Here is a 14996-nt window from a genome sequence, read left to right as displayed (position 1 = left end):
CTAACTTGCTAAGGTCATTTTGAATTATGTCCCTATCCTCCAAAGAAGTCGCAACCCCACCCAGTTTGGTATCATCTGCAAACTTAATAAGCGTACTCTCTATCCCAATATCTACATCATTGATGAAGATATTGAACAGTACGGGTCCCAAAACAGACCCTTGAGGAACTCCACTTGTTATCCCTTTCCAGCAGGATTTAGAACCGTTAACAACAACTCTCTGACTACGGTTATCCAGCCAATTATGCACCCACCTTATTGTGGCCCTATCTAAGTTATATTTGCCTAGTTTATCAATAAGAATATCATGCAAGACCGTATCAAATGCCTTACTAAAGTCTAGGTATATGACATCCACCGCTTCTCCCTTATCCACAAGGCTCGTTATCTTATCAAAGAAAGCTATTAGATTAGTTTGGCATGACTTGTTCTTCACAAACCCATGCTGGCTATTCCCTATCACTTTATTGCCTTCCAAGTGTTTGCATATGATTTCCTTAATTACCTGCTCCATTATCTTCCCTGGGACAGACGTTAAACTGACCGGTCTATAGTTTCCTGGGTTGTTCTTATTCCCCTTTTTATAGATGGGCACAATATTTGCCCTTGTTCTAAGTTCCTTGCCCTATTCCTAAGTTCTAAATAAGCATGGCTATTCCGAAGAAGGGGCCAGTGTAGACACAGCCCTGAAGATTATGCCTAGAAGAACAGCTCATTAGGGTAAGAATTTGCTTACAACACGTTTTAAATAATTGTTACCTAGGTGTAGGGGGAGACCCGTGTGCATCTCGCTCTTTCATTGATAAAGAGAATGAACATCCTCATGAGTTTTCTTTGTGTAAAACTTTTACACAGAGAAAGACAGATTTATTTGGGGATTTGATCCCTTCTGGGGGTTGGTTTCCTGGCTGCTGTGCCCTAGAACTGTATCCTCCCAGAGCTTAAGTGGTTCAGTGTCTGCATTGCTCCATAGGGGGGCAGTAACCCCAACTCTGTGCCTTGTCTGAGGGAGACCAAAGGATCTGGCCCAGCAGGACAGGGTGGTGAGAGAGCAAGAAGGCGGGTGTCAGCAGTGTGATGAGCACACGGGGGAACAATCCCAAAGGGTCTCCTGTGACCGTGTATTTATGGAAGGCAGTAGAGTGCTTTAAACAGGGAGACAAAAAGGATACGGGCTTTATCTGCGGAGTTCACTAGGGCTTTCTTCTTCCATTTTATGTCTTATACAGCTGGTGGGTTTACAAAGAGGGCTGGTTTTTCCCTTGAAGGCACCTGTGTACATTTGTTTCCTTAGCAGATACCTTGTGCAATGTAGTGTACAAACACCAGAAGCTTATGTTCTATGCAACAAAGAGGAGAAGGATAGGTAGTGGGTCTACGTAACATACGAGTAAAGTTAGCATGTACACACACGCTTTCACCTCCCAGTACTCCATCTTCCCTTAATCAGCTGATCCGTTTCTTCTTGGCAGCAGCAGGGTGGGCTGTGCATGCTAGGGGGAAGAAGAGAACCCCTACAGTCTTGGTTTTTCTGTTGGATTGAGTTTGGGGGGAGGGAGGTGGAGGTCTAGGGGGAAAGAGAAATCCTGTCATTGGGAGTTCTGGCCTGGGAAACAGGAACACTGTGTCATGTTTGTGGTTTTGCTGATGATGATTTCTTTGCTTTGGGCAGGGGACTCGATGGTCTCCTGAGGTCTCTTCCAACCCTAGAATTCTGTTATTCTAGTTCCTGTGTGCGTGTCCTCTGCGGCTCAGTTTCTCTATCTGAAAAATGGGTCTAATAATACCTGTCTGCCTGAGAAAGTTTTGGGAAGTGATATTCTTCAATGTTAGAAAAGGGCTTTGTGATCCTAAGATGGAAGGTACTTTAGAAGTGCAAAGTATTATTACAAGGTTTTCTATTAAATAGCATTATTACTCTGTGGGTACATCTACACTGCGGCGCTATTTCGGGATACTTCCAGAATCTGGAAATAGCTATTCTACGTCTTTTAAACAAGCCCATTATTTCAAAATAGCTTTCGAAATTACGGGCTCGCTATTCTGACATCCCTGCAAACCTCATTCCACGAAGATTAAGGGACGTTTCAGAATAGTGCTGTATTTTGAAATTTCAAAATAAGCTATTTCGAAATACACTCGAAATAAGCTATGCAATTTGCATAGCTCAAATTGCATAGCTTATTTCAAGTTACGGGTGTAGTGTAGACCTCTGGGTCAGACCAAGGTCCATCTAGCCAGTGTCCTGTCTTCTGACAGTGGCCAATGCCAGGTGCCCCAGAGGGAATCAACAGAATAGGTAGCCATCAAGTGATCCTCCCCTGTCACTCAATCCCAGCCTCTGACAAACAGAGGCTGGGGACACCATTCCTACCCATCCTGGCTAATGGCCATTAATGGATCTAGCCTCCATGAATTTATTTAGCTCTTTTTTGAACCCTGTTAAAAACTTGGGCTTCACAACATACTCTGGCAAGGTGTTCCACCAGTTGATTGTGTGTTTTGTGAAGGAATACTTCCTTTTGTTTGTTTTAAACCACAGCTGCCTATCATTTGGTGACCTCTAGTTCTTGAGATATTGGCGCATGTAAATAACTTTTCATTATTTACGTTTCCTCCACCAGACATGACATTATTAGACCTCTATCATGTCTTCCCTTAGTATTCTAAGTCCCAGCCTTAGTAATCTCTCCTCATATGGTAGCTGTACCACATCCCTAATCATTTTTGTTGCCCTCTTCTGAACTTTTTCCAATGCCAAGATTTTTTATTTGACATGAGGCAAACACTTCTGCACACAGTATTCAAGATGTGAGCATCCCATGGATTTATACAGAGGCAATAAGATGTTCTCTGTCTTATTCTCTACCCCTTTTTTATTGATTCCTAACATTCAGTTTGCTTTTTTGACTGCTGCTGCACATTAAGTGGGTGTTTTCAGAGAATTATGCAGAATGATTCCAAGATCTCCCTCTTGAGTGGTAACAGCTAATTTAGTCCCCATCATTTTATTTATTTAAATTTATAGGAGGGATTATGTTTTTTAACAACATTAACATTCATCTGCCATTTTATTGCCCAGTCACCTGGTTTTGTGTGATCCTTTTGAAGCACTTCACAGTCTGCTTTGGACGTAACTATCTTGAGCGGTTTAGTATCATCTGCAAATTTTGCCACCTCAGTGTTTACCCCTTTCTCACAAATGCAGGCTATAAAGAACCTGTATATAATCCATGAATGGCTTCTGGATGTTTGCTGACCCGCAACTTTACTGTCAGACTCGATTGCTTAAGCTCTCCCAAGCTATGCAGGGTTGAGACAGATCAGTACTTGGGAAGTTGCAAAGGAAAACCCAGGACACTGTGGGATCAGGTGCTGGAAATTCCGCAATAGCGCACCGAGTGTGATTTTTGTCATGAATCTCACTATATTTGGTATTTTTCTCAAACCCTTAGCTCCTGGGGGTATGTGATTAGGTGAGAATCTCACCTTTGAGTTTGGTAAAAAAGCACCTTTCTAGCCCTCAAAGTTGCAGAGAGTGGCTGAAAAATATGACCCCAGTGAACCTTAAACACTTAAAACCCAGAAGTCAGATAAAAATAACCCCTCGCTGTTTTTACAGTCCTGAATTTTGGGGGCCTGACTCCTTGTTTTTATCTGTTGCAGTTGGCAATACAGCACTTCTCCTGACTCAACACAGATTTTTTAGGCCCCAATACAGTTTTGAAGGCAGGTCTGTGCTGTGTTGATGGAAGGGCTGTGTTCCAAATAAAACCTAAGGCTCTGACCGTATCTTGTCATTAAAGATCCCCTTGCACTTTCTAGCAAGAACTTTGGATGTGGTTTTCTGGGTTTGGCTTAAGACAAGTCTACTTTGTTTCTCTTAGGCTTTGTCTACATTAAAATGAAGATCGACGCTTCTGTGATCAATCTGTGGGAGTTCGATTTAGCAAGTCTAGTTAAGACTTGCTAAATCAAACTCAGAGGGTGCCCCCGCCAGCATCCAGTACTCCTCCTTTTGCAAGGAGTAAAGGAAGCCAACAGGAGCATTTGCTCCCATCAGCCTCCTGCTGTGTATTGTACGAGCTGGAGTTGTGTACCTTAAGTTGAGCTGCTGTCTCTAAGGTAGACCTGGACTTACTGTAGTGTCCAGTCAAGCCCTGAAAACTTGCATTCACTTCTCTGACAAAGTGAAACCTTTAATGGCCAAAAGTGTTCAGGGCCTCTGAATACATCTCCATACACCATACATCTCCTCTGCAGGATGGTACCTCCAGCAGCAGATGGTACCTCCAGCAGGCTTTGCTGGTGCATTGCTCCAACAGGAAGAGTGCCATTGCTTTATTAGCAACACCCCTTTCTGCAATACTTGGATCTTTCTTGGATGTTCCCAGTCAATGAACTGATACTTCCTTGATGTGATACACGAGAATTTTTAGCGTGGTGCGTAGTCGCCTAGCCAAGCGAAGACATCTTCAGTGACATGATGCAGTTCTCCTAGACCACCACTGCCCCTAGTCAGCAGGCATTCATGGACAATGTGTGTTATCATCTGCGTTACACAAAGGGCGATCTCGGAGGCCCCTGCAGGCTTGGTTGGCTGCATAGAGACCTTGCCCAGTCTGGAACCTGTTCGACGAGGAACACTGACAACAGGATAGGTCAAGACCAGGCGGGCAGGTTGTGGGGCAATACATCAGCGTTCTCGTTGCGCTACCCGCCAGTACCTGACAGCAGTCGGGGAAGCTAATGATCCAACCTGTGAGTCGAATTCTGCGAGCACCAGCTCAATGAAAGCTGACACCGTCCGCCCGGTAGCTTCAATACCATTGGACCAGCTCAAGGTGTATATCTATAGTGTATAGTTCTGATGGCAAGTAACATACATCAAGTAAATGAAGCAGTAAGACAGATTCATACTTAGGTGCATTGCTAGGCACAGCGTTCAAGGTGCATTACCCCTGCTAGTTGTGAATTGTTACAGAATAATGCTCAGTTTATCAAGTCTTGGCCTTTTATCTTCTTTCAAGCTTTAAAAATTTCCATGTCCTCCTTCTTCTCTTTTTGCCTGCCTATCACACTTTTTCTAGGAGCCAGCAATTCAGTTAAGCCAAAGGCTGCTCTCAACAATTTTAACCACTGTCTGCATTTAGTGCTTTTAAGGTCTTTTAACCAGGAAGGACCTCACTGTTTCAGATGTTTAATAATTGAGACTCTTTCTGTGGAGCAGAAAATTTCTGTATGTTATCAGAAATATTCTCATCGCCTCATTCAATTACCAGGAAGAATAAATTACATCTTTAAAAATTAAATGTCTTAGTTACAATAAAGAATAATTAACCATTGGAGAGTAGTTATTTTGACAGTCTGATGCTACAGATTAGGAAGTGACGATCACCCTCTGACTTTTAAAGCTATTGTAAGGTAAATTCAGTTTTTAAAGAAACACAATTTGAGTTAATTTGAACAGTTTGATAGAACTTCTGTCAGATTAGCGAGGGGAAGAATATTAAAAAAATATAATTAGTCTGATGGTAATTTTGAAAGTCAACGCTTTCTCATGCATTCCTGTAGGAAATACATTACCTGTGCCTAATCTACAGTATCAAACTGTATTCATGCTGGAAATTTTGGAAGTGCCAAATACTTATTTGTAGTAATGGAACTTGTAAAATCATGGCGAATAATGTTTTTAAAATCTTACGAAATTCGTTTCATTTATATATTAAAAGTTGATAAAATATATATCTACATTAAAGTATATTAAAATGTAATGACTATTTTACCGATCTGTGGTATTCTACGCAATCTGCACCTATTTCAATCCCTCTTCCATAATCATTCCTTCCACAAAAAAGCGCTACAAGAATTTTCTGAGGCCTGGGAAATAATATATTTAGTTTATCCAAGAGGTTAAGAGATGGGATTAGGCTGTAACTTATGTCATTCAGGGAGGTGTAGGGTTGCCAGATGGTTTAACCAAAATTACTGAACACCCGCACCCCCCAAAAAAGAGGGGGAAATTCTATTGAGGAAAAAAAAGGAGGGGGAGACCAAAGTTGTTGAGCAAAATAAATATATTAAAAAAAAAAAAAAAACCAGCATGGCCCCTTTAAGAAAAGCCTTTGAGGCTTTTTGCCAGTGGCCTTCCTGTTTCCCCGCTCCGAGCCAGAAGACAGCTCTCCTGCGGAACCAGGTAAGCCGGTGGAGAGGGGGTCCGGGGGCGCTGGGCCCAGTTGCTGAGTGTATGTAGGGTTGCCAGGTGTCCGGTATTTTCGCTTCCTGGCAGGGGAAAAAAATCAGAAAATCTTCTGAACTTTTTTTTACCAGACAGGAGGCGAAAATACCAGATTGTCCGGGTCAATACCAGACACTTGCAATCCTAGGGGGGGTGGCTCATTCACATCCCTTAGCAGCATAAGTTATACCAACATAAGCGGTAGTATACACCTCACCGGAGAGATGTCCTCTTGATACATATACTAACAAGAGGCATAAAGTTGGTAACCGAGTCGAAGCAGCTGGCAGGACTTCTGCATTTGTTTGGAAAGCAGAGTGCACTGTGCTTTGCAAGCAGAGTAAGTGCGGAGCTTAAATTAGCAACAGTCTCAGGTCACTAAACACAGCTCATGGGCCTTGCAAAAATGTGTCTGGAAGCAGGAGGGCTGCCGGAGCATGACCTCAGCTGTGGGTGGGACAGGCCACTTCTATTCATCAGCAGTAGTCAAATGGGAGCGGGTGCTGATGGGTCATCTTGTCACTTCCTCCCTCCCTCCCTCCCCTGGACAGGTGGCGGCTCTTACACAGGGTGCTGGTACCCAGAGAGCCCTACAGACAGATGCAATATTTCACAGCCCAAAAGCTTCCCTGGCAAACAGCACCACAGTGACTGCACAGGTGGAAATGATTTGGTATCTTGACTCCCTCTACAGAGGTTCCAAGCCATGGATCTGTTTGCAGTATTGGTGCGTTAGACCTTTGGAGCTAATACCTTAGACATCCCGCCCTCCCATAGCCCCCATGGTGTTGCCCTACTGCTACCCGTCCAACTTTTAGCTTATTAGCAGTTCAATGTGGAGCAATTATACTCCCCCTGCGGATTAGTGGGATCACAACAGAATGGGAGGCTGAGGGCATTAGTTGGTGTATATAAGATCTTGCCCTGGAAAACTAAACTACAGCTGAGTAAAATGGTTGGCAAACTATTGCTGGAATTCAAATAGGGGCACCTTGGTGGAGATGTGCGAATGTACATTACAGAGGGCTGGGCTGAGATGGATTCTTTGACTGTCATTGTCCTGGGCACGTTCTCCCTGGTTTTCTCTGAATCTGCAATTTTTCTAGACTTCAGTGTTCTTGAAATGAAACTGCTTCAAGGATATCTCCATCCAGCCCCAGCGCGTGGAGTCTCATTTCACGTCAATTATCTGGCCACTTTTCATTTTAATTCTTCACTGTCATTCTCCACAAAAGAGATCATTTGGTTTTTTCACTGAGGGTGTTCAAGGATGACTCAGCTGACAGCTGCTCTTTGTCTAGAAAGCAGAGTGTTTTAGCAGGATTTAGTTGCCTTCTACTCTTCGGCTTCTTGTGGCCTCGGTTGGCTAGTCCTGTCCGATCCTGTCCGTATCCACCCTCCCTAGTGTGTCCTACTAGGGAGAGCTGCATTTGGCTAATAAATCGTCCATTTGGCTGGTGTGCTTGGCTCTACACTGGCCAAGAATCCGCTGTCGGTAAGACACTAACCAACTTTTTGATTTTTATAGCCTTTTGCAGTTGTTTTACTAGTATTTTGAGAGCTGTCAACCAGATATAAACAGAAAGACAAATTCCTTTACATTTTCTTATTACATTATTAAATATGCAATATCTACTTCTGTAACATTATTAAACAGGCAGTTATTGAACACAGGTCATTTTATATTCCTTTGCTTCCTTGTTATTCCTTTTTTCAAGAAAATGTTCTACAAAACACAATCTCTGCAAACGGAAATTTGTAAGGTAGGACAGATCTGTGCTCAATATTACAAGGTAGTGAATAGCCAAGGGATGGTATGTTTCAAAAAATGAAAATTATATTGATTCCAGGACTGGGAATATTGCCAAATCAAATAAAGCCCTGCAGCCCTGGCTGACGTTTCTAGGAGTGTCCTGCTGCCTGTGTAGAAATGTGAGAGGGCAGCATGCCAGCAATTCCCATTGAAATCAGGGGGCCTGAGTCTGTATCCTTGGAAGTCTCTACTGATTTAAGGCAGAATGGCATGAGGCAGTGTCAGGATTGTAGATAAGCGTCCTTTCTTTGGACTTAGGCCCTGATCCGCAAAGGGAGGTCAGAGTTGCAACATTCAGCCTTTCAGTGGGATCTACAAAACCTCAGTCTAGCTCCCTGGACAGTGAATGGAGGGAGATGGGTGCTTAAGAATAGGATCCACAAAAGCCAGCACGTTCGGTGGCTGAATGGGCTTATTTAGTCTGCACAAGAGAAGAGTGAGGGGGGATTTGATAGCAGCCTTCAGCTTCCTGAAGGGAGGTTCCAAAGAGGATGGGGAAAGGCTGTTCTCAGTGGTGGCAGATGGCAGAACAAGGAGCAACGGTTTCAAGTTACAGTGGGGGAGGTCTAGGTTGGATATTAGGAAAAACTATTTCCCTAGGAGGATGGTGAAGTACTGGGATGGATTCCCTAGGGATGGGGTGGTTTTTTGAGGTCAAGCTTGACAAAGCCCTGGCTGGAATGATTGAGTTGGGGTTGCTCCTGCATTGGGCAAGGAGTTGGACTCGATGGCCTCCTGAGCTCTCTTCCAACCGTAGGACTCTACGAAATCCAGGCATCAGGTCTCTATCTTTGCTTGCAACCCACAGCCAGGAGCCCCTTTAGAGCCAGGTGGCTTAGGTGCCTAAGCAGTTTCTTGTGAGAATGAGTTAGGCCGGCACCTAATTCGGCCCAAAATAGGAGGACGCAGTAGTGATACCTCCCCTATCGCTTTTAGCCCAGTGGTTAAAGAACTTCCTTGGTTTATAGGAGACTCAGGTTCAATTTCCCCCTCTGCCTGATGGGGAGAAGGGAGACCCTTGTTCAAATCCTACCTCTGAATAAAGGGCCGTGACCACTGAGCTGTTCTGAGGTGGGTTTCCCTGGGTGTCTCCTCTTGAAACTGTTTCACTTTGGATAAATACCCAAGTAGACATCGGGAAAGAGAGCAAGAGTATGACACTGTATCCTAGCGGTTAGAGCACTTACCTGGAAGTGGGGAGGCAGGAGTCTAGTGCCCAGGCTCCAGTGACTCTACCTATTGAATCCGAGTGGGAAAAGTTCAGTGGGAGATTGAGGAAGAGCCCCATCAGAATAGCCCTTAGCCCAGTGTCTATGGCGCTCACCGCTGAGGTGGAAGACGCTACAGCTGGTAGAGGGGGGCATTGAATGTTGGTTTCCCACACTGCAGATGGGCGCATTGGGCTAAAAGTTACAAGTAGGGTTATCAGGTGTCTGGTATTGAACCGGACAGTTCAGTATTTTTACCTCCTGTCCGGTAAAAAAAAAAAAAAAAAACAGAAAATACCAGACACCTAAAATGTCTGGTACTTTCTGATTTTTTTTCCTGGCCAGGAGGCAAAAATCCTGGGCTGTCCGGCTCAATACGGAGGCAGTCTGGCAACCCTAGTGCTTACTGGATTCCACAGGGGAGCTGTCCGGCCCTGCGCAGGGAGGCAAGATGGCTGGTGGCCGCCGGCTGCCTGTTAGGGCCAAAAAGCCTCACCATGCATTTTTTAAAGGGGCTACGGTGTTGGGTTGGTTTTTTTTGGTTCGGTATTTTTTCTGAAAGCATCTGGCAACCCTAGTTACAAGGGAGTCCACGCCGCTACCTCCTCCGCTGGATGGCTTATGAATGGAGCCCAGTTTGAAAAGCGTGCTCCGAGCACACTTACAGCCCTGATCCTTCAGGTGAGAGAGGTGGGGAAATCTGGCCTTCCTGTGCTCTGAGGGTCATGCTGGGGCTGGGGTTTGGGCAGGAAACAGGCTGTGCTGCTTGAACTTTTTGCCGGCGTGACTCCCATTTCAGCCTTCTTGCGTCTCGCAACCCCAAACGGCATGGAGGGAGGATGCTTTTACAAAATGTCTTCCTCTGCACAGGCTGGCTTCACATGCACCATACCTGCATGGTTACGTGCCACACCGGCTGCGTAGAGCAAAATGGCATCCTCTCCGTCCTCAGGTGTGCCGCTAAGACAATTGTGCATTGGCAATGCAACCCTACTTGGAGCCATGCCCCTAACTGTGGGAACCGCTGGCCTAGAGCAAGGCAGAAGTGCACATCTCTGGAGGCAGAAACCTGGATGCCAACTAGATTTAGGCACTGAGTGAATTTAGGTACCTCCAGGATTAGGTGGTAGCCAAGCAGGAGTTCTGTGGATCTCCATGGAGCCTAAAACTAGGACGTTGTGTGTGTACACGCGTTTAGTACCCAGATCACTGATTTCTATATTCTGTCCTTCACTTAAAAAATCAATTTTTGTGGTTGCAGTTGCTCTCTAAGCAAGCAAATCAAATGGAGGCACATTAACAGTGCTTCTTGCTGTGCTAACGAGCAATTTCTCTTAATCAATGAATAGCAACCCGCAAGCCGGATTCCGATTGTACGTATTGCTGTAACTACAAATTACAGGGTGAATAGTGGGAAGGAGTGCAAGAAAAGAAAATTGAGGCTGGACATTTACACAGATTTACTTACAATACGGTTGATTTAACTATGGAATAATCTCCAGAGTAAAATAGTGGGAACGCTTTTAATGGTAGCTTGGAAAAAAATACTACAGGGATCAATGTTACACTTTTAGCAGCAAGGTGACCTAAACTGATTTTGTCCATTTATTTATATATTGCACCTGTTAGCTGAAAAATTAGGGTACATCACCTGTATGAAATTATGCAGAGATAGATGCATGCAGAGATGGGTGGCAGGGTGAATGCCTGGTAAGGCTCAGGAAAACATTTCTAATAGTAAAATGTATAATACCTATAGCAAAACTGTAGGTATAATAAACAATACTAGCTGTAGCACTAAAATGTTACAATAAAATAGTCTCGTATTGCCTTATTTAGAATTATTAAATTAAAAAAGTTTTAAAAGTGCACCTAGAGTAAATCCTTAGCTCTCTTGAGTATTGCTACATAGTTCTGTGCTCACAGAACTCTTGCAAAAAAAACCTGCTACAATATCCCACAGTAGCCAATCAAAACAGCTGTAGTTATGTGCTTCTTGGTAAAATGTGAAGATTTTGGTGGTCTGTGTGGAGGTAGTAGTGTTGTGAATGAGAAAGTGGGAGATGTTCACTGACCCTGAGAATCAAAACAGATATTGAACACTGTCCACTGAATGAGACAGGGTCATGTAGAAAAAGTCGTGTGTTATCACGTAATGGGGATGGATCATTTGATGGTTACCTGTTCCATTAATTTCCTCTGAAATATCTGGCACTGGCCATCTGGATATTGGTCTAGACCAGGGGTGGACAATAATTTTCACAGGGGGGCCACTTAATGAATTTTGGTACTGGTCACAGGCTGGCTCCACTCTCGGAAGGGGCGGAGCCTGGGGGAAGGGGCGGGGCTGGGGACTAGCCTTACCTCAGAGTGATCTGCGGCCAGAGGCTTTGAATTAAAAACACAGCAAAGGACTTGTGGCTCCTGGCCCCGCTGCTACCACGTTGCCTGGCAGTTGCCTGGGGTTGCTATGGCTATTTGAAGGGCTCCAGGTTGCAGCACTACCCCAGCAAGGGCTGGAGCTGTGAGCCCTGCAGCCAGGCAGCGCAGTAGTAGCAAGGCCGTGAGCCCTGTACATTGCTGCTATTTAAAGGGTTTTAGCTCCCAGCCCCGCTGCTACTGTGTTGCCTGGGAGCTGCCCAGCTTGCTATGGCTAAGGGCTCACTGTTCAGGCTCCTGCTGGGGTAGCACCACAACCGGGAGTCATGAGCCATTTAAATAGGATCCTGCTGCTTGAGCTCCCACCTGGAAATTCAGGCATGGGCAGCAGGATATAAATAGAAAGCAGCAAGATGCAGCCTGTGGGCCGGATCAAAGTGTCAGGTGGGCCCCCGGACCGCATCCTGCCCAACCATGCGACCCGATCAGGGGTCGGCCACCTTTCCGAAGTGGCATGCCAAGATTTAACCCTCTGCCCGGGGGCTGTGCCACTCTCCCGGGGAGATGGGGGTGGCTCTCTCCACCGTGCGCCCTTTGGACCACCAGGGTCAATGCAAACCTTTCCACAGACTACCAGTGGCTAATGGAAGCTCACTGTTAATTACATAATCACGCCCGAGCCATTTTGCTAGTGCTGCAGCTGCGGAGAACAGTTTAATTTAAATTTCTAAACAGATGAAGCATTTTAACGTTCTCATGTTAGTTTATCAAATTTCATTTTAAATAAAGTAAAATGTTATGTCCAACATAAAAGGTTTCAGTGTTTTCATTATTTGTGGCAGGGGCGGGGAACCTTGGGTTGAATTCCCCACCCCTTGGGTCGGGGGTCACTGACCCCCAGAAAAATCTGTTGGGGACCACACAAGTGAGAAGCAAAAAAACTCCCCAAACCCCCAACCCTCACTGATATGGCCCCCAACTGAGACACCTCACTCCTCTGGCACTCCAGCCCCACGGGGTGAGGAGAAAGGGACAGGAAGCGCTGAGGTTCAGGGATTCCCCTAGGCCAGATTTACTCTTCTGGGGTTCCAGAGTTAGTGGATTTTGAGGCCCCCCTTCGACTCTGGGGTGGGAACAGAAATGAGGGGTTCAAAGTGCAGGACAGCTGCCAGCGCGTGGGACAGGGATGCTGGGTCGGGGGGGGAGGGGGGGTGCAGGAAGAGGTGAGGAGGGCAGGGTCTGGAAGGGAGTTGGGTGGCAGGAGGGGCTTGGGGGCTGGAGGGGTTTGGGGCAGTAACACAGAAAAGGTGAGAGGGTGAGAATGCAGCTGAATAGCTAGTTGGGGAGGGAGGCAAAGAAGTGGGGAGTAAAGGAAAGTGCAGCTTCTGCAAAGTAAAATTGCACCCCCCCTCACATCTTCCCTATGCTCCAGACTCACTCCCCTCAGCCCCATTATCTCTCCCCCCCTCCCAGCTGGATCCCCTGCATCGCCCCGTGCCCCCCAGTGCCACCCCTGCCTCCTCCCATCCTGCCCCCACAGCCTGATCTCCTGCATTGCCCCTGCCCCCTCCCATCCTGACCCTGCATCCTCCTTCACCCTCCCCTCCTGTCCCCACATCCCTATGCCCCCAGCATACTCCCCTGCAGGACAGCAGCGCTGGGACTGGTAGCCCCTTCTCCCCCTCCCCCTCCCCCCAGGTACAGCATTGGGGTGAGGAGAGGCGGGGTGGGGGCAGAGTCTCTTCCCTGACCAGCACAGCCCTTTTCCTGCAGGCTGCGGCTCCAGGGCTGAGCCCGGGGTTGCCCAGGGACAGGCTCAGTGGGGCACTGGGGAAGGGGCTTCCCACCCTCACACACAGCCCACGGGGAGCAACACGGCTCAGCCTGGGCCCCAGCACACCACATGGGCCAGCTGCTCAGCCCCGGCTCTGCGGAGCAGGTCCAGCCCTGCCCTCTTCCAAGCAGCAGGTAGCCCCAGGGACGCAGGCGTGCGCCTCTCCCATCTCCCTCCCCCAACAGGAAGCTGGAGCTAATGCTCCCACCTGCAGCTGTGCGGCTGAGGCTCGATCCGCATCATGGGCTCCCTGCTGCGCAGGGGACAGTGGCAGGGCTGAGCCCCTGCCTTGTGTGCCAGTAAAAATTGGTTCGTGTGCTGGGGGTTGCCAACCCCTGGTCTAGATGGACTTTTGGTCTGACTCAGTACGGCCGTTCTTATATTCTTAAAAACAACAAGGAGTCCTGTGGCACCTGAAAGACTAACCGATTTATATGGGAATCAGCTTTCCGAGTAGTTTTTACCCGCCAAAGCTGCTGCCCAAATAAATCGGTTAGTCTTTCAGGTGCCACAGGATGCCTCGTTGTTTTTGCAGGCACAGACTAACACAGCTCCCCCTCTGAGACTCATGTTCTTAATTAAAGAAGGAGCGGTGCTTTGGGGTTTCCTAACACGCGTGCTTCACTTTGCAATAGCATCTTTGGTATTTGCAGCATTTTCCATTTCGTCATTCCTACTCACTTGCCGTAGGGAATAGTGCAAGTCTGGCAGTGGCATTTGGTTGTCTAAGGCAATTGGGAAGGTGAACTGTGTGCTCATGTTTAATACATAACCATGCACAGACTGTGTAACATAAAACTTAATGCGTCTGTATTTTCCCTTTAAAACGGATGCCTTTACTAGACATTGACACCTTTTTTGTGACATTTTTTGGTGCATTCCTCCTTTGATGTCTGAAAATCTTTTTTTCTTGCAGTTATTTCAATGAGAATCAATATCCTGACGAGGCAAAGAGAGAAGAAATTGCCAATGCCTGTAATGCAGTTATACAAAAGCCAGGTAAGGATCTGATCATAGTGTTCTTTCCGAAGAAGCCTGCAATTAGATTTCAGCATCTACTGCTAAAATCAGCAAATCTCATTTTATGGCTGTTACTAACCATTTAGTGCTCTCCTCCAGTCGTAAGGTTTTTCCTAGAGCTATAGGGTTTGTGTCATTCAAACAGCCATACTTGGATGTACATGAGTGCTAATGTCGTTTTCAGACCCAAACACTTAGAATCATAGGGCTGGAAGAGACCTCAGGAGGTCATTGAGTCCACCCCCCTGCCCAAAGCAGGACCACGTATGCCTGAAAGTTAAATTTCTACTAACTAAAGTAGGAAGTACAGTGCTAAATGTGAAATTCAGCATCAAAACATTTCATATGTTCCGGGTCATCTGGAGTATCCGTAGGAAACGGAAAAAATTTCAGAGATTTGCCATTCTTAAGGCCAATTATTTCTAGTTACTCTTACCAATATGTGCACTTCTTGTCTGAGAATCAAAAAGCCCTCTACAAAAGTGGGTATGTAGCATTATTATT

At 46.1% G+C, this 14996-nt stretch overlaps 1 protein-coding gene across 13 annotated transcripts in view; it reads left to right on the top strand.

The window, feature by feature from the left end:
- Positions 1-14996, top strand: part of HMBOX1 (homeobox containing 1) — a 161376-nt gene that overhangs the window by 123119 nt on the left and 23261 nt on the right. For all 13 annotated transcript variants that reach the window (XR_001369105.3, XM_025190995.2, XM_006135576.3 and 10 more), the window contains one exon: positions 14389-14471. Coding sequence is in view for 12 of the 13 variants with exons in the window: in XM_025190995.2 (XP_025046780.1) it covers positions 14389-14471 (83 nt within the window). In the remaining variant the exon portion in view is untranslated. The remainder of the gene's footprint in view (positions 1-14388; positions 14472-14996) is intronic.

The sequence above is a fragment of the Pelodiscus sinensis genome, chromosome 3 (genome assembly GCF_049634645.1).
Source record: "Pelodiscus sinensis isolate JC-2024 chromosome 3, ASM4963464v1, whole genome shotgun sequence".
Taxonomy (NCBI): domain Eukaryota; kingdom Metazoa; phylum Chordata; order Testudines; family Trionychidae; genus Pelodiscus; species Pelodiscus sinensis.
Note: the sequence above shows the minus strand (reverse complement) of the source record. Positions and strands in the feature narration are given on the sequence as shown.